This window comes from Microcaecilia unicolor, chromosome 5 (assembly GCF_901765095.1).
Source record: "Microcaecilia unicolor chromosome 5, aMicUni1.1, whole genome shotgun sequence".
NCBI classification, from domain to species: Eukaryota; Metazoa; Chordata; class Amphibia; order Gymnophiona; family Siphonopidae; genus Microcaecilia; species Microcaecilia unicolor.
Genome location: NC_044035.1, coordinates 184,149,367 through 184,177,110, shown reverse-complemented (window position 1 = coordinate 184,177,110; position 27,744 = coordinate 184,149,367). Strand labels below are relative to the sequence as shown.

The following is a 27,744-nucleotide window of genomic DNA, read 5'->3' as shown; positions in this document are numbered from 1 at the left end:
CAGTCAACTGTATTACTGCAATGCAATATATCAAGGAAATCTGGACTAAGGACCATAAATGATTACAAATTATTCAGAGTACTAAACTAATCACTGGCCATCGAAAATGCAATCATGTAACTCTACTTCTTAAATCAGCCCATTGACTACCGATATCATATCATATCATATCAACTATAAAATTTTTCTGGTCTTTAAAATTCTCCAAGCAGGGGAACCACCCTACCTCTCTAGGCTTCTGATCTCCTACTGTCCTACTTGAGCATTCAGGTCCTCACAACAAAATAGACTGGTTGTTCCCACCTTCAAAGAAATTATTCTTGACACTACTCGCAGATCCATATTTTTTGTTCAAGGGCCTAAACTATGAAACTTACTTCCACAAAATTTCAGATTAGAATCATCTCTTCAAAAATGTAAAGCAAACCTTAAAACCTTTCTGTTTACAGATGCATTCCACATGCATAAGTGTGGCCTCATTCAGTCCCCCCCCCCCCTTTTTTTTTTAGTGAAGCAAAATGGTGTTGAGCGATTCACTACTCCATGAGCAACTTCCTACTGTACTTCCCCACACACACTTCCTTATTTTAGAATCTAAGTTGCTCAGGCATGCTTTTATAGGTAGAATAGAAAGTCTTTTAATAAACTTGTAAACTTGGTATTCTGGCTTCTTTGAAAAGAAATATTGACAATTAGTTCAAACATTGTGAAATAACCTGGATAGGTGGACCTTGCTCCCATTTTCCTGGTTTGGTAGGATTACAGCAGTCCAGATGAACATCTTGCCTAGACTGCTTTACTTGTTTCAGGTGCTCCCAGTCTCTTTGTCCCAAAATTTTGGATGAGCTTAGAGAGCTCTTTAAGTATGTTCATTGGGCATAATAAACCACCTCAGATAGCTAAGTGGTGTATTGTTTCAAGCTCATAGAAAGGGGAGATCAGGAGTGCTTGACTTGAGTTGGTACTATCAGGCTGCCCAAGTTCAGAAAGCCATAGACTGTTTTCAGAATTGCTCCTTTAAGATATGAATTGGACCGGAACAGACTTTGGTGGTCTCTGTTCATCCTTCCTACCTTATGTGGCTTCCCCAGAAATATTGATCACTGGGGGCTAATATGAGTCCAATAACTAAACATACTTGCAGGGTGTATGATTCCTTGGGTAGACTACTGAACTTTCAAAAATCACGCTACTTGACTATTACTAACAGCTCTCTGTTTCAGCCAGGGCTAGGTCCTGGCCCCTTTTGGAAATGGGTGGATTTGGGACTGGAAAGGTGGTGGTGGGGGGGGGGGGGGTTCAAAGAGGATACGCTTCTTAGTTTTGGGAATTTAGCTCAAATTTACCAGCTTCCCCAGACAGATTACCACGTTTACAGGCAGTTGGTGCATTTACTATGCTCTAAACAGTTTGAGGGAACATTTCTTTCTAAAGGAGATTTGTAAGGATTTTTTGGCTCTAAGGGCCAATTGCTGCTCTGTATAAATTTCTTAGGGGCCGGGACTCGATGAGTTACCAACATAGGGACTGTTGGGAGGGTGAATTGGCTGTATATTATGAAGGGAAGGAGAGGGATCAGATGGATAGTGCTTTAATGAAAGTCTCTGCAGCTACCAATGTGCAAGAGAATGTTACAGTATGGTATAGATTGTATTTGATGCCCACTCAGCTGCACCACTCCTTCTCAGGTATGCCACTTCTCTGCTGAAGATGATGTAGGGAATGTGGTACAATGGGGCACATCTGGTGGATATGTATTTAAACTAAAGCCTTCTGAAAGCTATTCACTATAAACTGCAGAGGTGGATGGGCTGGACTATCCTATGAGACTCAGGAATGTAGTGTTCAATTGTTGGGTACTGAAGAAATATGTTAGCCTTGCTAGCCCTTGCTCTCAGTAAAATACAGGCCAATGGCTCATAATAAGAGCTAGGCTTCTTAAAATCAAAATCATCTCTGATACAAAAGAGAGCTAGCTTGTAAGAATCAGTGATCACCTTTGACACAGTTACATTTCACTGTAGCAAGTGCTGAGCTGGCAAGGGAGGGGGCATTTGCTCTTGTACACAATCACTGGGACTGGCACCTGTGAGAAGTCATGAGAAAGCTGTTTTGGCTAATGAATGTGATTAGAGGGTCACATGTACGTAGGTGGGCATACCCAAGGGGAGGAGGGAGCTGAAAGAGAGCAGGGTGACCGGTGAAGTCATCTCACAGATGTGTTCTGCGCAGATATTGTTTATAGTTAGCGCTTGAGAACTGGTGAAGTCACTCTTATCAACTGATAAGGACCAAGATCTCTGGTGAGAAAGCTGGGGTTCATTGGAATCAATGGGAGCAGAATGGTATTTAAGGAGCAAGCTGAGGGGTATCAGATTAGAAGGCTACCAACAGGAGACCATAGAAGACCCCAGAGAGATGTGTTGCGAGATGCTTCTATACCATATGAATGACAACTGATTGTACTGTCCTTGGGTAAGATATCAATGCTAATAAACTATATTTCTTTATCTACTCAATACTGGGTTCCTTTCTAATTACAGACCTAGCTACAGCCTGGTCTGTGCAGACCTGCCATGAGCAGATACAGGGTTGGGGTAATTAAGTATCTAGAGGGGCTATGCAGTTCCTTCCAGGCTATTAGAAGGGCCATGGCTTCCGCTCCCCAGATAGAGAAGGCAGATCTAGGAAATAAACAGTACCTGCCTTGAAGTTGAGACAACTTGCTGTTCTGATATGGAAAAGTTGTTGTCGGAGAAGACACAAGCCCTTGCAAAATGGACAAAAATATGGCAGCCTTTGATTCAGCTAAGGTTGTCTGTAGAGTTGTGATGAACTGGTATTGCTTGTGGGCTATGGTTCCAGTGGGGGTTATAGTGGTTTTCTTAGGGGGGTGGGTGGGAGGGCATTTGGTGTGAAGGAGGAGGATTATTGGGTATATATAAAAAAGTATTTTAGAATTTGAAGGTTTCTGGCCATATGATGCTATTTAAGCTTATTGTTTGTTTTCAGTTTGATTTGTTGTAGTTTATCATGCTTGTGGACTTCAATAAAGCTCTTCTTGAACATTAAAAAAAATAGAGAGAGAGAGAGAGAAGGGTCAGGGGGGGTCATCTAAATGGAGATTAAGATCCCCTGTAATGATGGGAGAAGGTGATAGATAATGTTGGCTAATAAGAGCTTGAAGACCATGATAGGTGTAGAAGGTCAAAAGAGGAGGGAGGTACATGAGGAGGAAATCTATTGGTGAAGAGGTAGCCAGTTGGAAGTGAAGGACCTCTATTGAGGATCTATTGGGTTTGATTGGGGCGGCTGGGCAGAGTGATAGCTGAGATATATAAAGTACTTCTGAACCACTGCCTTGTCTATTAGCTCTGTTAATAAAGAAATAAGAGACATTCACACACACACACACACACACACACACACACACACACACACACTTAGAATGGGGAAGCAGTCATAGTGCACATTCCTACCCACCTCTGATCCTCCCAAATCAGTCTGCACCCAACCAGGATGGATAGCAGTACACAGGATGCTGTCTTTCTTGTATCCCAATGACTGGCAACATGTGAGCATGTTCAGAGCAGCCTGCAGGGGAGACATTCAAAAGATAAGGCATGAATCCATAGTGAGCCCATTTTGATTTTTGAGAATCACTGGATCTGGATCAATTTCCTTGAGAGTTGGGGGAAGTTTGATGGATTTTTTCCCTGCAGACCTAGGGCAAATCCACATTTTCCTTCCAACTCAAAAAAGCCAGAATTCTACCTGGTTTAAGTTCAACATCAGAAATTTTGAAAATCCCGGGTTATGACAGTTCACCCAGTTCTGCACAAGGAACTGTGGACTGCATGGAACTATTTTGCCAATTGATGGAACAGAGAGCAATTCTTTGGTCACATGGTTTGGCTTAGTCCACTGCAGCTCAGACCTATCCAGTGATTCATATAATAGGCTTACATATGAGGAAAGTACAGACAGTGATATATACTAGGTCAGAATATAAGTAATGTAAGATTGGGATAGACAGGGATAAAATAAAAATAGGATATAACAGATATAGGAATAGCAGAGGATAGCTTATATACAGGAATAGAACAGAAGAGATTCACAATCCTGATAAAACAGAATAGTTAAGATGTATGGCAGAGGTCAATTTTATACATTAGGACCATTCACTGAAATTTTGAAAAAGGTGCTTATTTGATTCCTATTTTATCAAGACAATATAGGTATCAATATGCTTTGGGAAAACAGCCTTTCAGAAATATCCCCAATAGCACACAAATTATTTTGCATAGATTTTCACAGCTCCATAAAATGTACTAAACTTCTGACAGCATTGAACTGCCATAAGGCTGATATTGGTGCCCATCTCCAAGAGACCAGACTGTCCCCTGGGAATTCTTAAAATTACACCAGCATTGGGTAGGGGAAGTGTATGGTTCCCTGTTGGCTGCCTGCCGAGGAGGTGTGGCTATCTTGGTGAATAAGTCACTGGCATGTAAGTTCAAGTTGTTCAAAGATCAGAATGGTCGATATTTTGGGGTCTGATTACACCTGCAGGGATGCTCCCTCACTTTGGTTGGGGTTTATGGCCCAGTCTCGGATAAAGCTTTTTTTTTTTTATCAATTGCTGTCTCAATAGTATGTGGATCAGGAATTGATTGCACTAGGAGACTTGAATTTGATTTCTGATGCCCGCTTAAATTGCTCTGTATTTCATCCGGGCGGGGGAGCAGGAGCGGATTGTCTATCGCAATTTTGTAAAGCTTTAGATTTGGTGGATCTGTGGCATCTGCTTTATCCTGAAGAGCGTGACTATACGCATACATCTTGCGGGCATGGCACCCTCTCCCGCCTGGATTACATTTTGGTGTGTTGTGTGCTTTTTTTCTCAGGTGTGCGGTGCCACCATTGGTCCAGAGGACATCTCCAACCATGCTCTGATCTGGCTGGATTTGGAGGCAGCGTTGTACTTTTGCCAGAGTCCTGGGTGGCACTTTCCTGTGTATCTTTTTACTTCTCAGGATTTTGGCAAATATTTGCAGGGTCAGTCGGAGGAATTCCTGTCGCATAACAACATACTGATCAGCCCCTATTATTGTGGCCTACGGCTAAGGCAGTGTTATGCGGCAATCTTACTGTGTATGTTAGTGTCCGTAATCTTCGGATTCACCAGGATTCAGGAGCAGCAGCTGCGCGTTCTTAAATGGCATTACATAGCGCACCCTACCCTGGTTCTTTTTGAGATTTTAACAGCTATTCAGGTGGCCTTAAATGCTTTGCTCCACAAACATACTTCTTGTATGATGGTATTTCACAAATACGAATTTTTCAGGTTTGGAAATTGATCGGTCAAGTTACTAGTGAGAGTGGTAAAATCTGTAGCTTCTTCCTGGTATATTCACACCATCCTGTCTGTCTTACCACCAAAATGGACAAGATCGCAGATGTTTTTCTTCACATTTCTGTCATCTTTATGCGGGCGGGGAGCCGGGTGAACAGTTGGAGGTGGATATCTTGAGTTATCTTCGGGAGCTGGGCCTGCCCCACCTTTCAGCAGAAGCGGTGGCCTATCTCAATCAACAATTGTGGGATAAAGAGGTTCAGTCCATTATTCGGCCCTTAAATAGCACTTGGCACTAGGCTTAGACAGCTTCACCGGAGAGTTTTACAAGCTTTTGCAACTTCAATTGGTAGGTCCCCTTTTCGATTATTACAATGCTATGGTTAGCCACCAGGATTTCAATTATATGCCAATGGCTGCCTAAACCTGGCTGGCTGTCGTTTTTGTGGCGTCTTTATCATTCCATTTCATATAGGACATCAAGATTTTATCTTGCATTTTGGCTGATTGTTTGGCAGTTTGCTTGTCGGAGGTGATTGGGGTAGATCAAGTTGGTTTTGTTAACGTCAGGAAGTTGTTGTTGGCCATGATGCATGGTTCTCAGGTGGGCAAGCTGTTGTTACTGTCCAGTTTAGATGCAGAACATGCTTTTGACTAGGTTCACTGGGGTGGATCAAGTTGGTTTTGTTAATGTGCGTCAATCAGTTGTTAACGTCAGGAAGTTATTGTCGGCTATGATGCGTGGATCTCAGGCAAGCAAACCATTGTTACTGACCAATTTAGATGCAGAACGTGCTTTTCACTAGGTTTATTGGCTCTTTCTCTTTACCATTGTATCTTATGTGGGCATAGATGGATGGTTTGCTCAAGCTGTGGAGGCCATGTATGCCAACCTGCAGGCCTCTTTGCTGATTAATGGCTCTTGCACGGGCTCATTTTCCATTCACAGCAGTATGCACCAGGGCTGTCCTCTTTTCCCTTTTCTTTTCATCCTGTCGTTAGAGCTCTTGCTGTTAAGCTCCAGCAATCCGAGACTGTGGTTGGAGTTCATCTTTGTGTGGTGGACATCAACGTGTTGGCTTATGCAGCTGACATGCTGCTCATTTTGAGGGATCTTCAACAGTCACTTTCAGTTTTTGACTGATGAGGGACATTTGAAACCTTCTGTGGAATTACAAACTGAGTTTTCCTTGCCAGTCTCAGATGGATTGCTTATCTTCATTTGCGGCATTACGTCCGTGGTCTTGGCTGAACAAATTTGACAGAGGATGTGCAAAATATTCTAAATTCAGCTTTGACCCTGGGCTCTCAAAACCCAGTTCCTTTAGCTTATCATCACTGATTTCTGCAAGTTATCAGAAGATTTGGGATTATTCTTGATATACTGCAGCATGGAAACAGACTTGGGTTTGGTGATTTCTGCAGACTTGTTGAAGGACTGTTGTTGCTACTCAGTGGCATTTCAGCACTGAAGCGCTCTGGGAGCTTCAGTATAAGTTTGGGCTGCGTCTGTATATTTCACCTTCCCAGGCCTATAAAGCTTCTCTTAGTCCCACGGTGGCCTGCCTGAAATGTCAACACCCTTCGGCTTCCTTGGGTCACGTTTTGGGGTTGTCCCCAAATTTGGCGCAGGTACTCCAAAGTGTTTCTGCACAGTGGTCCCAGAGTCTAGTTTCCTCTCTGCTGCTTCTTTTTGATCATTATGGATTATCTTTGCCTGTCTCACTGGGCCTGCAGGGTTTTCTTCGCCATGGCCTACTGATGGGCAAGAAGGCGATCCAATTGGCTTGGAGAGATACCTCTGCCCCTACTTTTGCATCCTGGTGTGTCCAAATGATATCTTTGCTGTCCATGGAATGTTGGACTATGCCTGACTTGTCCATGCCTCAAGGAAGAATTCCCACATGTCTGGGAATGCTTTTGGGACACTTACAGCGAATGGCTCGCAGTCGACTCCTCAATTAGTGCATGCCACTGGTCACGGTCAACAGGGAACATAGCAGTGTGGGAGGGGTTTTGGGGGGGATAGGGGGTGGATAGTTTAGATGCTGAGCCCCTACGTCTTGCCCCATCCTTGACCATCTTTAAATCTAGATTGAAAGCCCACCTTTTTAACATTGTTTTTGACTCGTAACCACTTGTATCCACTCACCTCCACCTACCCTCTCCTCTTTCCTCTGCACATTAATTGATTTGTTTGCTTTATTTTTTGCTTACTAGATTGTAAGCTCTTTGAGCAGGGACTGTCTTCCTTCTATGTTTGTGCAGTGCTGCGTACGCTTTGTAGCGCTATAGAAATGCTAAATAGTAGTAGTAGTAGGTATTTTTTTGTGAGCAGACTGCTGTCATTTTGCTTGTTTATAATTGCTTAGAAGTGATTGGTATTGTATGGTATGTTGTCTGCTTTCAATAAAGACTAGTAACAAAGGCCCGTTTCTGACACAAATGAAACGGGCACTAGCAAGGTTTTCCTCGGCTCCCCTGCAGCCACCCATGTCCAGCGACCCTCCTCTCCCCCTGCGCCCACTGCAGCCACCCATGTCCAGCGAACCTCCTCTCTCCCCTGCCTCCCCTCCTGCCACCCATGTCCAGTGACCCTCCTCTCTCCCCTGCCCCCCTCCAGCCACCCATGTCCAATGACCCCCTGCCCCCACTGCAGCCACCTATGTCCAGCGACCCTCCTCTCTCCCCTGCCCCCCTCCAGCCACCTATGTCCAGCGACCCTCCTCTGGACATGGATCAGCTGTGAGGCATGTTTTTTTTTCCCGGGGTTCTGAAGTTGACATCATAATGGCTACGGTGATGTCAACCTGATCTACGGAGCCTAGCAGACCAACTCGGAATGAGCCACGGTCCCAGGCAGCAAGTCAGAACATTGGAGGTGAGAATTATTATATAGGATGACTTAAACATAACATGCATGCCTGCATTTTATGGCGTGCAACTCAAAAGGGGATGTGGACAAGGGAGGGGAATGGGCAGATCACGAGCATGCCCAGAATTCAGGTACAACATTATAGAATTATGTCACGTGTCCAACCGCCATTAGTTGCATGCCAGCATTTACACCAGGTTTCAGCAGGCATAAGTGCTCATGCCCAAAGATAGGCATGAGATCCACGCTAAGCTAACATTCTGCAAGGGGCTCTCTGCGCAGAATGCCCTTTGTAGAATACTATTTTAGTATAGATCTTACCAGCACCTAACTTTGGATGACATTTATTGAATTCTCTCCTCTCTGTGTACACACTTATTTTATAAGATATGCATATACATCACAACTATGCCCCAGCTATACTTAGATTTGAAAAGTATGTATGTTCTTGCCAGCATATTTACTCGTTTACATGTATACCCCCGTGCAATTTGTTAATAGCCCATTTTCCGCTTATAAAACATGCTTTACATGTGGAAAATGCTTTACAGAATTCCCCCAAAACACATAGGAGGGACCAAGGTAGTGTAGAACAGAATAGAATAATGTTACTAGCTTGTCTCTGGTTGGAATTCCATACCTTGCTGCAACGGTAGGAGACTACTTGCATCCAGGAAAAGTTTTCTGAAACTTTCGCTATAGATGACCCTATAGTCGACATATTTATCAAGACAGCTCTGGTCCAATTCATTGGTGCTTGGGGGTTCACTTGAGCTGCCTTCTTCAGCAAGGGTAGAAATGCCTGCAAAGAAATACAAACTGTGTCACATTAGGGACAATTTTCAAACTTGTACCTAGGGGAAAGGTTTCAAGAAACTGGATATAACTGACATGGGTATAAAGGACTCAAGGATGGTTGCTTCTGCCTTTTCTAGATGTGAAATATCTCTGGAACATTAAGCGTGCAGATTTGAAAATACAATTTAGGTGCATTGATTCCAATCCCACTTAAAACGTGCCTCCAGAAAGGCCTCTTCAATCCAGTATGCTATTTAGTTTGATTGAAAGAAAGAGGCAGAGCTAGAATTAGGGCAGGGTGGCTGGGGAGTGTCCCAGAAGCTGTACTTTTTAGGGTGCTTCTGGTGCTGGTCTGTAGTTTTTCCTGCAGTGATGCGTCACACACCGCAACAGTTAGCTCTGGCATTGGAATGAGGACAGCAATCAGACAATGTGTGAACAGCTTTGAAAACAGTCTGGTCGATATTCAAAATGATTAAAGTGGGCCTGGAGAGGCTCCTGCTTACTTAAATTGCTTGTTTGTAGCTAACTGCCGATATTCGGCTAACTAGTGGGCGTTCCATGGGCATAACTGGCACTTATGCAATTAAGCGCCAATATTCAGCCGTTGACCACATAATATAATCGTTTAAATTGGGCTGCATAAATAGTGGTCCTGTCTTTAAGCAGTTCAGTTTAAGCGGGCCAGGGCTAAATATGCCAAATTAGAACTACCGTCTGGCTACGCGTACCCCGAGCGGTAATTCTAATTTTGACATGTGTCCAAAATGCACAGCAGAAAATAATTTCTATTTTCTACCGCTTGGCACTAACCAGGCGGTAATTGACAGTGTACACACGTGTGAGACTTTACCCCTAAGTCAGTGAGTGGCAGTAAGGTCTTAGGCCCAAAATGGACGTGCACCAATTTTTATTTTGCTGCACGTTCTTTTTCGTCCAAAAAAAGGGCCTTTTTTGCCAGCGCACTGAAAAATGGACCTGTGTGCGTCCAATACACGTGACTACACCAGCGCAGGCCATTTTTGGGTGAGTCTTAGGAGAAGGGCCCCTGAACCACATAAGCTTTAGTGGCCAATCTAAAACCGGATATTCAATGCCAGTGCCCGACATGGCCCAACATTGAATAACTGGAAATCAGTGGCGTACCAAGGGGGGGAGGTGGGGGCAGTCCGCCCCGGGTGCACGCCGCTGGGGGGGTGCCGCGCGCCGGTCAGCGTCGTTCGTTTCCATGCTCCCTCTGCCCCTGAACAGGGGGGTTCCTTCGCTGGGGTGGGGGGTTCCATTCACCGGGGAGGTCGCGCTGCACCAGGGGGGGCGCTGCACCCGGGGGGGTGGGGCGCATCGGCGATCCGCCCCGAGTGTCTGCCCCTCTAGGAACGCCACTGCTGGAAATACAGCCAGCTGACTGCTGCCGGCTGAATATCAGTTGGTGTGCTTTCAAAGACAAGCAATCAAATCTGTTCACTTTGAAAATACAGATGAAGGACAGGGCGCCACAGAGGAAATATAAAAATATGATATGATATACATCTTAGCTGAAAATATGACACTTTCAGACTATGGAGTGTTCTGTGGGACTGGTCTTCACTTCTAGGCAGGACTAGAACTAGGGTTTTTAGCACCCAGGGCAAACAACGCAAAACACATCCTCAATAAAGTTTTATTTTATTTATAAAATAAGGGCCCTATTTACTAAGCTGCGCTATTGGCGCACTAGCGTTTTTAGTGCACACTAATGCTAGAGACTCCTGATGCAGGCCCTACAGCTGAAACACGACATGTCGAGTCAAGTGAAGATTTACATTTAAAGGCATTGAAACATCCAGTTGTCTTTTGTCATCGCCACTGTTTTCCTTGTTCGAGAGTTAAAGACCTGCACGGACCATCCATTCTGCTCAAAAATTGGATAGACCCACACCCACCAGTCTGTGCAGTTAATAGTCATTCAAGATGTACTGAACTCAGATTCTATTCCCCTGTAGTAAAAAGACCCCTAGGTGTCACCATTCATAGCAAGCCAACACACACAGAAGGTGTTCTCTCCACAGAAAAACAACGAAGCAAAGGAAACAGTGGATCCAAAAAAGTCCTCTCACAAGTGGTGTCTCCTTAAACAAGTTCTTTATTTCAAATCACTAAAACAACGACCCGACACAAATCGTGTTTCGGCCGTAAAGGCCTGCGTCAGGGGTATATTTACTTCCAATATAGAAAATACTCATGTGGATAAAATTAACTACCAGTTAACTTTCTGCAAACTGAAATAATTTCCACATGGCTCATGCCCTGCCTTCTCCTGTCTCAATCAAACTTCGTTGCCGTTCTCTGGCGTCCCTCTCTCCTCTGACGCCAGAGAACGGCAACGAAGTTTGATTGAGACAGGAGAAGACAGGGCATGAGCCGAGGAGGTTTAATGTGGAAATTATTTCAGTTTGCAAAAAGTTAACTGGTTGTTAATTTTATCCACGAGTATTTTCTATATTGGAAGTAAATAGACCCCTGACGCAGGCCTTAACACCATTCATAGCAGCCATTTTAGAAAGCAACATGGTGCAGTCAATGGTTTCAATGTAGAATTAACAAAGAAAATGAAATGCAAGAAAGAAAATTAAATACTTCTTTGAATCACTATGAAACAGCCTGTGTACTAATTTTTACTTATATTGTATAATAGTTATACATTTTATCATTTTTCCACAATTTTTTCTAATTTATTTGCTAGTGGGACAATAATGACACCATAGTTTTCTCAACAGATTTTAGTATACATTTCTTTATGAAAGACTGCTAATTCTCCCCCCCCCCCCCCCCCCCTCTATCTCCATTCTGTTTAAGAATAAGGGCCCATTTAAAACAAAATTAAAGGCATTTTTCAATTGTTTGTGGGCAATTCAATAAAGTTTTGCTTCTTGAAGCATACCAGTTGAGCCATAATTTTAGTGGTCTTTGTAGAGAAATTGGTTATTTAATTGCAGCCTGCAGTTTGTGCAAGCAGATAAAATTAATTGATGCTGCAAACATCTGCTCAAACAGGAAAAAGTAGGGCCGTATGAATAGCCCTCCAGTCCAAACAACGGAGGTGTATAGTAGTGCTTAAGATATTTTATTGGTGAATATCATAAGTATGAAAACAGAGTCTCTGATCAGATCCAAGCAACTTTACTCGCACCCATACTTCTAGATGACATTCCTGTGCCTCAAGTGCAAACTACCCGACTTTTAGGATTAATTCTGTATGTGAGACTCGTTCCAGCCGCAGATATCACAAGTAGTGCAACATTTTTCTTCAAATTTCAATTAAGTCCATTCAATCACTGATCTATCCCCCTGATTTGAATAATTCCCATCAGTCAACTAGACTACTGTAATTCTCCGAGTTAAAGATCTGTCAAAGACTTCAGATTGTTCAAAATAGAGCCATAAAGATCATTAATGGCCTAAACAATTTGATCATGTCACTCCTCACCTTAAAAATGCCCACTGGTTACCTATCACATACCATATTACTTATAAAATACTGTTAGTGTTCAAGATCTGTATCTTAGATGAACTCCTGTACCTAGCACTCTGATTCCCTATTTTCTCTCTCAGGCCCTCAGATCTGCACATCTTCAGCGTCTCAATGTACATACAAGGAACTACATCATGAACATACAAGACATGCTATCTTTTCAGTACAAGCCCCTGAACTTTGGAATTCACTGCCTACCCATTTGCGCCAATGTACTGTTTATCTTTCTGCCCTCTCCCAGGTACAAAGGTACTAGTTACCTGTAACCTGGAATGTCCAGGACTCCAGGAATTATGGTGGAGAGACAGGAAGACACAGAAGGCCATAGTAATATGAGAATAATCAGTAATTGTTTATTACACTTACCGATCAGGACTACAATTAGAATAAGTATCTCAAAAAAACTGAGAATTATGAGCAAAGCCTCTGTGAACAGCATAGGGCGTATAAGAGGCTTGGGGAGGCTAAGCCTCCCCAGCCCAGCTCTGACCTTCCCCGCAGCCCTGCCGAGACTCCTGACGAAATCTTCTGCTGCCGCCGCTTCTATTGAGCAGCGCAGCGGCAGCCAGGAACGACATCTACGCAGCTGATCCGCTGCCGCCGCTTCTCTTGGAGCCAGCATAAGAAAAAGAAGCGCGAAGCTGCAGCAGCGTTCAAACATGCGCTGTTGGCTCTGCCCCGTGATGTCAATTTCCCGTTCCGGGGGCAGAGGACCAGCAGAGCCGACAGCGCATGTCTGAACGCTGCTGCGGCCCCGCGCTTCTTTTTCTTCTTCTGTCAGCTAAAGAGGCCCGGGCTGGAGGGAGAGAAGAGAACATGGCCACTGGCTGGAAACGGTAAGAGGAGAGAGAAGGAGAGCAGGGGAGAGCCAGGGGACATGGCCAGCACAGTGGAGAGCCAGAGAGCAATAGGGAGAGAAAGAGGGGACATGGAAAAAGCAGGGGAGAGCCAGAAAGAGATGGGGAGAGAAAGAGGGGCCATGGAAAAGAGCAGGGGAGAGCCAGGGACATGGAAAAAAGCAAGGAAGAGCCAGAGGGGCCAAGGAAAAGAGCAGGGGAGAGCCAGGGACATGGAAAAAAGCAGGGGAGAGCCAGAAAGAGATGAGGAGAGAAAGAGGGGCCATGGGCAGGAGAGAGAGAGAGAAGCTGCTGGGGAGAAACAGAGAGACCCTAGCTGTCAGACTGAGAAATGCTGGCTGGATGAAAGGCGGGAGAAAGAGGAAAAATGCTGGAAGGAGGGAAGAAACTGGTAGGGAGGGAAAGAGGAAAGACACTGGAAGGATGGGGTGAGAGAGGACATGCTGAATGGAAAAGGGTCAAGAGAGAACTGTCTAGAAGGAAGGGGAGATAGAGGAAGACAATGGACAGAAGGATTGGGAGAGGTTAATGGGTGGAAGGATGGAGAGAGAAAGAGGGATAACACTGGATGGCATGGTAGGAGAGAAAGAGGGAAGGTGCTGGACATGGATGGAGGGGAGGGAAGTATATGCACATGGATGGAGGGGAGTGAGGAGAAATGCTGGATATGGATGGAGGGGAAACTGTTGAATTTAAGAGCTGGATCGGGATACTGAAGGATAGGGACAGGGCTACAGATGGTAGACAGGACGCATAAGGACACAGGAGGATGGTGGACATGGTGAGAGAAAAAATATCAAATGGAAAGAAGACACTGCATAAAACAGAAGACACTGGGACCAAAGCGAATAGAAAAACTAAATGATCAGACAACAAAGGTAGAAAAAAGTATTTTATTCTGAATTTATTAACTGGAATATGTCAGCTTTTGGAAATGTGCATCTGTGATGTTTTGCATGTAAATTTTAATTTTTCTAGTATTGCTGCATGCTGAGTCTGACTTCTTGAGGTAACTTTCCAGTTCAGTATTTTGCCTTCATATCTGTTGGGTCATGTGTTTTTCATGTGTGATCAAGGTGCAGTATTCTGCTAGCGTGTAGTATTTTCAGCACTTTTTGGGTTTTTTTTTTTTTGTTTCACTAGGTTGTGCACTGGAGTTTTAGAGCCCCGTGTAATTACAGTGCTGCCTTTCCATGCATAAGGTTTAGCTCATCCTGTCCTTGGAATTAGTACTGCTATGGTTTGGTAAGGCTATATGAGTGTGTTTTTGCACAAGTTTGTGTATAGTGTTTTGCAGTGGAGAGATTGTGTATTGGCCTTACTGAGGTGGCACCAAATCATCAGAAAGGGTTTTAGAGCCTAAATCATGACACACTACCTCTTAAAGGATCTACATATAGTCGTTCATAAAAGGAGCTCATTGTGAACACTTTCCACCCTAAAAGGGTGTTTTGTGGCTCTACATGAGAATTGTGATATTATGATCCCTTGTTTCATATTGTTGACGGTCTGCATTTTCCGTATGGGTGGTATATTGGTTTATTAGGGTCTGCCCAGTGTTATGGTACAGTAAGGTTTATGAGTGTGTTTTTGCACAAATTTGTGCATAGTGTTTTGCAGTTGTGGTTAGTACATGCTTTGAGCAACCACTTTATTCTTTGACATATGATACATATTTAATATCTAAATTTAATAAAAGGTATTAATTGTGACTTATTTTTACTTATTTTTTTCTGTTGTCAGACAATTATGGATGTAAGCCCCGCCTCTGGCCCCACCCCTAACCCCGCCCCCTTTAGCCTCCCCAAACAGTTGGGCCACCGACCGCCTATGGTGAACAGGCTATGAACAGGTTAAAGAATCACTGAGAAGCTAAATAATAAGAATTATAAGAATTATACAGAATGTGAATCTCATGTCAGCCTGCCCTTCTGTTGGAGACACAGGCAGATATGGAGTCATAACAAAGATATGTGTGGCAAGAGAATACTATAATGTAAGAGGGAAAATTTGCTGTTGACCATGGAAGCAGGTAATGAAGACATAACTTTAGTTGCTGGGAAGATGTTTTTTGCAAAGTAGGATAACCTTACTGACCTTACTTATTATAAACAAATATGTTATGAAGAACTTTGCTTCTGTGAAGATAGAATTTGCTAGAATGGGCTAGAATATGAAAGAAATGCTGAATTTGTACTTCTAATACTAGCCTATCAGAGAAATGCTGACTTTGTACTTTCAATACTAGCCTATGAGAGAAATGCTGACTTTGTACTTCCAATACTAGCCTATGAGAAAAATGCTGACTTTGTACTTCCAATACTAGCCTATGAGAAAAAAAAAAAAAAAAAGAGTATAAAAGGAGAATTACGGAGAGAGGCAACCAGAGAGTTAATGTCAGAGGTCACGTTTGTGTCCCGGTTGCTGTCTCATATGAGAATTTATTATTATTATTATTATTAGCATTAGCGCTACCAGACGCATGCAGCGCTGAACACCTGACACAGAGAGACAGTCCCTGCTCAATAGAGCTTACAATCTAAAGTAATACAGACAGACAATAGGGGCAAGTAATTATATTACTTATTCTAATTGTATTCCTGATTGGTAAGTATAATAAACAATTACTGATTATTCTCATATTACTATGGCCTTCTGTGTCTTTCTGTCTCTCCACCATAATTCCTGGAGAGCTGGACATTCCAGGTTACAGGTAACTAGTACCTTTATACCTGGGAGAGGGCAGAAAGATAAACAGTACCTCCTTAGATGTTTTCAAATCCAATCTTAAAATATTTTTGTTTCATGATGTCTTTTCCAATACCGTGTGACTATCTTTTTTCACTAGTACTTTTTTTCTCTTTTTTTGAGGAATTGGTGAAGCCTCTTTCCTTTCATTAATTGGAGTTCTCTGCTCCCTCCCCATTGTATTTTAGTCCAGTATGTTTGTCCTACCTCAATTTAAATTTTAGATTGCATGCCACCTAGATGGAATTTCCCATTAGGCGGGATAGTAAGCTATTAATAAACTTGAAACTTGAATTAGATGTTTGTCCAAAACTGTGGCTTCACTCTTCATAGAATGGCTTTTTTTCACGTTTAGTGGACCGTTTATAATATGGATTATTTCCAGACATTATGGGCAACATACTACTTAAGGAAAAGTTGTCTTACCTGATAACTTTCTTTCCTTTAATCATAGCAGATGAATCCAGAGACTTGTGGGTTGTGACCATCTACTAGTAGCTGAAGTAGCATGTTTTTTCCCATGAAGCAAAGCTGAAATAACACCTTCAGCATAATCTTTTTTCCTTAACTTTGACCTTTCAAGAGCCATGCCATAAAATCAAAACAGAAGGATCTTGAATTGGAACTGGGCCTTGGCATAAGAGTCCTGGATTTGGTGGAAGACATAACAGCCTGTCCACCAGGAGTCAAACTAAGTCCACACACTATGGCCATCTGGGCCAATCCAGTGCAGAATTACTAGGCCTTGATGATGAAATATTCTGTGAAGAACCCTGCCAATCATCTGTCATAGATGAAAAATGTACAGAAGACCCTACTCCGGCCAAGGATATAGAAGAGCATCTATGCCCTCCAAACTGAACTCTTTTCTTCTGTTAAAGAAACTGGAGACTTTGGCATTGTTACAAGTCACCATTAGATCTAAGATTGGTGTGCCCCACTTCAGAGTCACACTTTGAAAGGTATCCGCTAACAATTCCCATTCTGCCAGGTCCAAGGAGGTTCTGCTAAGGAAATCTGCTTGTACATTGAGAGATCCCACTATGTATGCAAGCTGAGATCTGCTGCAAGTGATGTTCTTCCCAGAGATAAAGAAGGCAAGCTTCCATCACCAAAGACAGTCTGAGTTCTACCCTGCCTGTTGATGCAAGCCACTGCTGTCATGTTGTCCAAGAGAACTTGAACTGGATTACCCTCCAGCACCATTTGAAATGCCTGAAGGGCAAGCCAAATCACATTGAGTTCCAGATGATTTATCTGCCACAGTTATTCTTTCTTGCTCCATAGTACTTGAGCACTGTGAAGACAATGAGCATTCCAACCTGAGAGGCTGGCATCGGTCACTACCACCATCCAAGGAGAGGGGGATGCCAATAACATCCCCCGGCAGAGGTTGTTCATGCACAGCCAAAACGCTGCGCTTTGCCTGAGGTGTCCAAAGGAGGCGCAAATGGTAATCCTGAAAAACTGGAGGCCATCGACCGAAGAGACTGTTGCAGCAGACACATATGGGCTCAGGCCCAAGTACTACTTCCAAGGTTACTGCCATGGAACCCAACACTTGAACGTAATTCCACAAATGGAGATTTGGGACTCCTGGTCATAACTTGAAGACTTTCCTGTTCCAATGAAGTTTGGATTAGCCAGTCATCGAGATTCGGATGCACCTGAATCTCATCTTTCCTGAGAAACACCACCATCATTATTTTCGAAAAGGTTTTGGGTGCTGTAGCTAAGCCAAATGGCATTGCTTAGAACTGCAAAACCATAGAAATCGTTGATGCGGAGGCTAGAAGGAAATATTGAGATGGCTTTTGTAATAAAGGAATGTTAACGCCTCCTTATGAACAATCCTAACCACACACAGTCAGATCATCAGTTTCATCACTGAATAAACCCCCCTCTTCAAGTCCCTCAGGAATATGAGCATGCTTAGAAGATGTAGATAAACCTGCATCAGAATGAGGGAGAGATTGAGGAGCTAAAGACCTCAGAGATGGCTTCTAAACATCTCATTTTTAATAAAGGATCAACTGGCAGCAATTGAGAATTTTGCAAGTATTCAGCAGAGTTAGATTGGTTCTGCAACAAATTAGAAGATGACTTTGCCTGCTGATGAGAGTGCTTGAGAATATAAACTGATGGAGGAGCAGAATAAACTCTGAATAAAATGGCTCCATCGCCTAGAATTAGAAATAGTCTCAGACACATTACCTACCAAAGCAGAAGGTGTGGGAGTCATCTGCTGCTGAGAAAACATGGCCACAGAGAGCTGAGAAACAACCGTGTCGGACAGTATGAGCTGAGGTGAGCACGTCAGCAATTCTTCAGCATGAAAAGATAACGGTTTGCTCATTGGAAAGATGCGGTCATAAGTACATCCCATATACATCCCTCCAACGTTCTGACTTGCCTGGGACCGTGGCTCATTCCGAGTTGTTCTGCTAGGCTCTGTAGATCAGGCTGACATCACCGTAGCCATTATGATGTCAACTTCAGAACCCGGGGGAAAAAAAAACATGCCTCACAGCTGAACCATGTCCAGAGGAGGGTCGCTGGACATGGGTGGCTGGAGGGGGGGAGCAGGGGAGAGAGGAGGGTCGCTGGACATGGGTGGCTGCAGTGGGCGCCGAGGAAAACCTTGCTAGTGCCCGTTTCATTTGTGTCAGAAACGGGCCGTTTTCACTAGTAAGTACATAAGTATTGCCATACTGGGAAAGACCAAAAGGTCCATCGAGCCCAGCATCCTTTTTCCAACAATGGCCAATCCAGGTCACAAATACCTGGCAATATCCCAAAAATGTACAAAACATTTTATACTGCTTATGAGCCGGTAATGGCGTCTGTCCTATCTTTTGGCATTTTTCATACAGACAGCGTCTGGTAGGATTCAACAAACGCTCAGTGGTGGCTGGTAAGTTTTATCTTTGAGGACATGCTGAGGAGCTTTAGCTTCTATGACACTCCTATTAGTTTGTCTGCACAGCTGTGCCAGCAGCTATAGTTATATATGTTATATTATTTGGTAAGTCAGGCAAAGACACTGAAGATAGTACTACACACACGTTCACACCTCATCAGAATTGGACGTTTTAAATGAGTATATATGATTATTGCAAATGACAGAAGGTTAAAATCCGAGTAATGTTTAAAGTCAGAGCCACTCTGTTTGTGGTGTTTTCTAATAATGTTTAACTTTAAGGTGCAAATTCACATTAAGCTTCTAAGTAAATCTTCCTGGTCTTTGTGGGGTGGATCATAGAAGTGATAGTACTCATTCGAGATTTTTAAACACTATGCCCAATCAGTTATAATGGACCACAGAGGTGAGCTCTTTTTCTTAAGTATTCAATGGATAATTAAACACACCTTCCTGTTTCACATTAGGCAATTTACTCAGACTGTCTGAACATTCCTGCTCATATATTGTGAAGACACACTTTGGTAAGCCATTCCCCCTTTTCTTTATGCAGATATATATTGAGTACTGCCTAGTGGTTAGGGTGGTGGACTTTGGTCCTGGGGAACTGAGGAACTTAAGTTCGATTCCCACTTCAGGCACAGGCAGCTCCTTGTGACTCTGGGCAAGTCACTTAACCCTCCATTGCCCCATGTAAGCCGCATTGAGCCTGCCTGCCATGAGTGGGAAAGCGCGGGGTACAAATGTAACAAAAAAAAAAAAAAATTACCATAACACTCATCCTATATAATAAAAAGCACCTCCAACATTCTGAAGCTGACTCCGTGGCACTGTGGCAGTGTAGGGTTCATAAGTCTGTAGTTCAGCGTTTCATTGGCTCTCACTGTCCCCGGCCTCATGTCGAGGAAACGGAATGCTGCATAGTTGCCAAGCAAACAAACACGACGTCACAGGAACGAAGAACCAATCAGACAGAACGGAACTTGGAGGAGGGAAGTGGAGTGGATTGAATTTCTAACAAACAATCATATACAGGGAGGTACGAACATCAGTGGAGGCAAGTGCACAGAACGGAAGGGAAGACAAACATTTAATCACTTTGTCACTCACAGACATCACACACACACACACACACACTCAATCACTCTGTGTATCTCTCTCTTACACTGTCTGTAAAACACACTGTCACTCTCAGTCTCTCACATGGGCAACTGTATGTTGCATTCTCACGAGTAAGAAGCTCTTCTGATGTGATTGTTAAACTGATTGAAGGGCCTGAACAAGGATAACGTTTACCACATTGTAACAGTTTCAGTGGCGTAGGAAGGGGGGGCGGTCCGCCCCGGGTGCACGCCGCTGGGGGGTGTCGGCTCCGCGCTGGTGCCCTGCCCTCTCTGCCCTGGAACAGGTTACTTCCTGTTCCGGGACAGAGAGAGCAGTGAACCAGCGCGGAGCCGACACACCCCAGCAACGTGCAGTCGGGGCGGATCGGCCCTCCCGCCCGTCCCTCGCCGCAGGTATGCGCTCCGGGGGGGGGGGGGAGTATGCGCTCCAGCAGGAGGAGGGTGCGCCGTGCTGCACCCGGGGGGGAGGGGTGCGCAGCGGCGACCCGCCCCGTGTGTCAGCTCCCCTCGCTACGGCTCTGCACAGTTTACACAAAAAATTGTATATAAAGAAATCTTACACATGTAAGCAACAATTATATTCAGAATACAACCGTGGAAACATTAATGGCAGGAACTCATTACATTGCTAGCGCCCGTTTCATTGCGTTAAGAAACAGGCCTTTTTTTTTACTAGTGATACTATAATATCTACAGAGTGTCATATCACAATAGGTTAATATATCACATTATTTTAATTCATTCTATGATTTTATAAATGGTGTTATTAATGTGTATATGATTGTACATAATGGTTCATGGAAGTTTATTTTAGTTATTTTATTTTAAACACTTTGGGTTATCACTGACAAGATTTTGATCCTCATAGATTTATTTTTAATATTTTAATACTGTATATCTTATTTTTATGTTTTTGCATTTCAATTGTTTATTACTTTATGATATGGATGTTAATATTTGTGAAATGTGTATTTATAATTATCTTTGTGTTATGTCAGACCCCTGAGGCAGGCGCTTGTGTGCCGAAACACGGCCTGTCTTTTTCACAATAAAGGACTGCCATTGTCTCTTTCTTGAAGGCCCAGTGTTGCTTTTTCTTGTTTATAAGTACATCCCATATAATAATTCTCACCTCCAACGTTCTGACTTGCCTGGGACCGTGGCTCATTCCGAGTTGTTCTGCTAGGATCCGTAGATCAGGCTGACATCACCGTAGCCATTATGATGTCAACTTCAGAACCCGGGGGGGGGGAACATGCCTCACAGCTGAACCATGTCCAGAGGAGGTTCGCTGGACATGGGTGGCTGCAGTGGGTGCAGGGGGAGAGGAGGGTCGCTGGACATGGGTGGCTGCAGGGGAGCCGAGGAAAACCTTGCTAGTGCCCGTTTCATTTGTGTCAGAAACGGGCCTTTTTTACTAGTATGTACATAAGTATTGCTATACTGGGAAAGACCAAAGGTCTATCGAGCCCAGCATCCTTTTTCCAACAGTGGCCAATCCAGGTCACAAATACCTGGCAAGATCCCAAAAATGTACAAAACATTTTATACTGCTTATCCCAGAAATAGTGGATTTTCCCCAAGTCCATTTAATAATGGTCTATGGACTTTTCCTTTAGTAAGCCGTCCAAACCTTTTTTAAGCTCCGCTAAGCTAACTGCCTTTACCACATTCTATGGCAACGAATTCCAGACTTTAATTACATATTGAGTGAAGAAAATTTTTCTCCAATTTGTTTTAAATTTACATTGTAGCTTCATCGCATGCCCCCTAGTCCTAGTATTTTTGGAAAGCGTGAACAGACGCTTCACATCTACCCTTCAACTCCACTCATTATTTTATAGACCTCTATCATATCTCCCCTCAGCTGCCTTTTCTCCAAGCTGAAGAGCCCTAGCCGCTTTAGTCTTTCCTCATAGGGAAGTCGTCCCATCCCCTTTATCATTTTCGTCGCCCTTCTCTGCACCTTTTCTTTTTTTTTTTTTATTGTCTCAATACAGGAGTACAAACAATTTATGGCATACAACCAATCATTGAAAATAGAAACTGAACATACAAAACTGCAGTTATCTTCAAACATGTAAACACTCTCTGTATAGAGATTTTTCATACCCACATCCCCTTTTCCAATCACTCTAACAACCTCCCACTGATACCATACCAATATGCATCATTCATACTCCATTCAACCCAAACAGCCCTTACCCCTCCCTCCCAATCCCCTGCCACCCCTCCTTCCCCCTTCCTCCTCCCCCCCCAACCTCCAATAGTAACCCCGTTAGGCAAGTAAACCTATACACGTATCCCACAGCCGTGCATACTGTCGATTGCCAAGCCTGGGAGAGCTAGAATAAGTCTGGGTTTCATATTTGCCCACTTCCTTCATTTTTGCCCACCACACTTCCCCGAATACCACTTCAGAAGGGATCCATGCATGCAATATAGCCTTCCGGATCAGTAATAGGGCAACATAAAGAAATGTTCTGCTTGGGAGTGTCAGCCCCTGTTGCAGCAGCAGGGATTGATCTCCCAGAAGGAGTGTAGCGTAGTCCCATTCCATTTCCCTTTTTAAAACAGCCTTAAACATTTCAAAAGCTTCATTCCATAATATTAAGGCCGGGCACTCCAAAAAGGAATGCAGAACTGTACCCCTCTGGGTCTTACACTTATTACATAAATCATCTGCCCACAAGCCCATACGGCCCCCCTAACCTTGGATATGTAAGCTCTATGCAACAGCCTATAGTGGGTTTCCTGTAGTGCAGCTGACCGCACCATTCGAAACAAGGTATCAAACAAAACCTCGATCGTTTGCCCCATATACTCAGTTCCCAGTTCCTCATTCCACCCATTGGCTAGGTTCTCCATAGCATCCAAAGGTGTGTTTTTAATGAGAAGTTTATACCATGTAGATAAGCTATTTAAAGTGTTGGGAATATTAAGAAGCACCATATCAAGGGGGCCTCAAGACCATGTAGCTCCATACTTCGCTTTTAAGGAAGACCAGTAATGCCTAACCTGTAAGTATTGTAATAAGTTGTTGTTTGGTATATCCCACCTATCTTTTACTTCGCTAAAAGTAAAGAGTCTTGCACCTTGCTACACATTTGCCCCAAAATCCTACAACCCCGATCCTCCCATCTACAAAAACCGAATGCCCCATGCCCGCCTGAAATGCTTCGTTTCCCACCATACTCAAATATGGTGATGCATCCGGGGCTCGCCCTTGGAACTCTCTCCACCGTATCCAAGCCCTCCTCAAGGGTTTTAAGAAACCCAATTTGCTGGCTATGCTAGAATTGTTACTGGAGTTCATATGTAACAAGTTCAAAAAGAACCATGGGGCACACCAACCTACTAACCCCATCCTGGGTAGAAATCGACAATGTCTGCCCACTCCTTCGTATACAAAGCGAATTAGCGCAGCCACATTATACTGGCGAATGTCAAGAAGACCCAGTCCCCCCTGCTGTTTATTAAGGGACAATTTATGATATCCAATCCTCGCCCCTTTCCCACGCCATATAAAGGTGCTGTAGGGGTATTTCCCTGTGATCTAGCCTGAGCTGGTCTTGGCCTATACAAGCTTATGACAGCTTGGTACAATAAGATGGCTGCTGCAACCCTCTGACCTGAACATCTCTGTGTCAGCAAGATCCATCTTCAGCTTGTGGAAAAATCACTGACAGGCTTGCTGAAGCCAAGGACATTCTGTGTTCCAACCATCCCCCTTCTATCTCTGAGGCTGGGAAGGGAGTCATACTCACGGCCATAGGCGTAGTTTGACTGTTTCATTTGGGGGGGACAAAGAATGGGCGGAGCATATTAGCATATCATTTGCATATATACATATGCAAATGAATATGCTAATGTGGAGGAAGGAATTGAATTTACAGGCAAAATATCACAGATGCTCATTTCAAAAAGCTGACACATTTCAATTAATAAATTATGAATAAAATACTTTTATCTACCTTTGTTGTCTGATCATTTAGTTTTTCTATTCACTTTGGTCCCAGTGTCTTCTGTTTTATTCAGTGTCTTCTTTCCAGTAGGCTTCCCTCTGCTCCCCACCCCTCGCAGTCCCATCCATCTCTTGCTCCTTCCCTCTGCTCCCCACCCCTCGCAGTCCCATCCATCTGTTGCTCCTTCCCTCTGCTCCCCACCCCTCGCAGTCCCATCCATCTCTTGCTCCTTCCTTCTGCTCCCCACCCCTCGCAGTCCCATCCATCTCTTGCTCCTTCCTTCTGCTCCCCACCCCTCGTAGTCCCATCCATCTCTTGCTCCTTCCCTCTGCTTCCCACCCCACCCAGTCCCATCCATCTCCTGCTCCTTCCCTCTGCTTCCCACCCCTCCCAGTCCCATCCATCTCCTGCTCCTTCCCTCTGCTTCCCACCCCACCCAGTCCCATCCATCTCCTGCTCCTTCCCACCCCTCCCAGTCCCATCCATCTCTTGCTCCTTCCTTCTGCTCCCCACCCCTCCCAGTCCCATCCATCTGTTGCTCCTTCCCTCTTCTCCCCACCCCTCGCAGTCCCATCCATCTCTTGCTCCTTCCCTCTGCTCCCCACCCCTCGCAGTCCCATCCATCTCTTGCTCCTTCCCTCTGCTTCCCACCCCACCCAGTCCCATCCATCTCCTGCTCCTTCCCTCTGCTTCCCACCCCTCCCAGTCCCATCCATCTCTTGCTCCTTCCCTCTGCTTCCCACCCCTCGCAGTCCCATTCCATCTCTTGCTCCTTCCTTCTGCTCCCCACCCCTCCCAGTCCCATCCATCTGTTGCTCCTTCCCTCTTCTCCCCACCCCTCGCAGTCCCATCCATCTCTTGCTCCTTCCCTCTGCTCCCCACCCCTCGCAGTCCCATCCATCTCTTGCTCCTTCCCTCTGCTTCCCACCCCACCCAGTCCCATCCATCTCCTGCTCCTTCCCTCTGCTTCCCACCCCTCCCAGTCCCATCCATCTCTTGCTCCTTCCCTCTGCTTCCCACCCCTCGCAGTCCCATTCATCTCCTGCTCCTTCCCTCTGCTTCCCACCCCTCCCAGTCCCATTCATCTCTTGCTCCTTCCCTCTGCTTCCCACCCCTCCCAGTCCCATTCATCTCTTGCTCCTTCCCTCTGCTTCCCACCCCTCCCAGTCCCATTCATCTCCTGCTCCTTCCCTCTGCTCCCCACCCCTCCCAGTCCCATCCATCTTCCCTCTGCTCCCCACCCCCCCACCCCCCGCGAGGTCCAAGATGGTGACTCCGTTTACCCCCTCTCTTCCTCCCTCCCTCCCTCCCTCCGCCGCAGGCAACAGTCTTCAGCTTTTTCAGCGTTCCTGGCAGCGGTAGCGATGTACACGCTGCCTTCGGTCTGCCCCGGAAGCCTTCTCTTCAAGTTCCTGTTCCCACCTATGCGGGAACAGGAACTTGAAGAGAAGGCTTCGGGGCAGAGCCAAAGGCAGCGTGTACATCGCTACCGCTGCCAGGAACGCTGGAAAAGACTGCTGCCTGCGGCGGAGGGAGGGAGGAAGAGAGAGGGGTAGACGGACACGCTCCTCTCCGTCCGCTACTCTGCTTGGCTTCCCTGCCCTCTCTGTCTGCGTCCCGCCTTCCTCTGATGTCAGAGGAAGGGCGGGACGCAGACAGAGAGAGCAGGGAAGCCAAGCGGATGGAGAGGAGCGCGTGCGTGCATGTGTTTGTTTTTTTTTTTTTTAACTAATGGCGCGGCGGCGCCTCATCGTCGTTTGGGGGGGCATTGCCCCCACTCACCCCCCCCAGTCTACGCCTATGCTCATGGCACCAGAAGTTACCATCTCCAAGGTCACAAAACAAAGAACTCTTCTTGCCCATGCACTGGACTGTACGAGAGGCTAATTGGTCCAGGCTATCACCTGACAGAGAGGTCTGGAAGAACACGGGGAAAGTGGGAGAAGGAGTTAGTCGGGGACCCTCGGAGGAGGAGTACCTGGGAAGGACCTGAGAAATCCAGCAAGGCTCGGGGTGAGCTAGAGACTGTATGATACCAACCTTGTGACCTGCATAACTGGTGCAAATACCTGTGGCAGAGATTTTGGCTCTGATAACCAATGGAGAGACGGGAACCTGCTTGTTTGCTGAGAAAGACCTGCACTACATAAGACACAGACAGCTAAGATAGTGTCTGGGAAGATTCTGCTCTGGTCTTATCTGAAGCCGTCATCAGGACAGCGTGGTAAGATCACAGTGATATATTTCCTGGTCTGGGGTTAGGCAGTGGTTTTATCTAAGTACAACTGGTTTATGTCAGCTCTTGGTCAGGGAAAGCTGCTAATGTGTATTGCATAAGATATGATAAGGTTTCATAAGAATCATTAGGATATCATTTGTACTGTTCTAATCATTACTGTACGTAGTCTCAGGATAATCAGAGTGTAGTTAGACAATATATTTTGTTAGTGTGCTTATCAGTAAGAGATATTATATTGCATATAAGCTATTGCAGAGTGTCAATTTTTTTACCTGTAATAAATAAAATAATAATTATCATCTGTGACGTGGCTTTGGTTCTTTGGCGAAGAACAAAACACTGGCAGGGTGCCAGCAACAAGGTTCCTTTATAATATTTCCCCTAGACTCCCCCCTTTCCTTCTCCCACCACCCACCTCCCATTCGTCCTCTGTGTCCCCATCCTTCACCTACCGAGAGCAGCTATAGATCCGCCCCCCCTTCCTTACCAACAACCCATCAGTACTTAAATTTCCCCCTTGTTACTATCATTACACAATCAACCAAAAAAGCTCAGCACATTGCCAGACCTCAGCCCTCCCCCCCCTAACACCCTGCAGATACATTCTATCCTTCATCTCCTGTGGTCTCTCCCTTCCCCCCGCGCCCCCCCACCTGATCACCGAGACCCCCAGCAGCAGGCCATTCAGACCAGCCGCAGGGGGTCTCCAAGGTAACCCCCCTTAGGGCATTAGCTGACAGTTGCGCAGGGGGGGAGCAAGCAGAGAAAATCCCCTGCCCCATGTCTTCAAGTCTTCAACTCCCACAAAGCCTCAAGGCATATCAACAAAAAATTAAACATCCTATAAACAAAGCAAATCTCCTAAAATGGAACTCGCTCATCAGCAGTGCTCAAGCATTGCAAACCATTCCGCCTCCATCACTTCGCAGCTTCTCAATCAGTCCGGGGCTCCAGGTTGCACTTCCCACTCCCACATAAGTTTCTCCGCAAATTCTTTCGCTGCTGTCACATCTGTGTACACAACTGATTTCCCCTCATGCCAGATACGCAGTGCTGCTGGGTATGTCAGGGCAAATCTTACTCCTTTCTCATGGAGCATCGAGCACACGGGTGCCATTGCCCTTCTCAGAAGCGCCACTCTAACTAAGTAATCGTTAAAGAGCAGTAGACGCTGTCCTTCATACTCTAGCACTCTCTGCTGCCTGAATGCCTTCAAAAGCTGTTCTTTCTCTCTCCAGGTCGTGAAGTGGGCAATCGCGGTTCTAGGCTTGCTGTTATTAGACCCTTGCGGTCCTATACGATGCACTCGGTCGCAGCAGAAGGAGGAGCCCGAGTTTCCAACTCACAGGTG

At 45.0% G+C, this 27,744-nt stretch overlaps 1 protein-coding gene across 1 annotated transcript in view; it reads right to left on the bottom strand.

Moving 5' to 3' along the window:
• LOC115470455 (C-factor-like) overlaps nucleotides 1-27,744 on the bottom strand; it is a 96,253-nt gene that overhangs the window by 20,538 nt on the left and 47,971 nt on the right. Inside the window, exons 4-5 of the mRNA XM_030203647.1 lie at nucleotides 8,872-9,033; nucleotides 3,484-3,594 (exon numbers count right to left, since the gene is read on the bottom strand). Of these exons, the coding sequence (XP_030059507.1) occupies nucleotides 3,484-3,594; nucleotides 8,872-9,033 (273 nt within the window). The remainder of the gene's footprint in view (nucleotides 1-3,483; nucleotides 3,595-8,871; nucleotides 9,034-27,744) is intronic.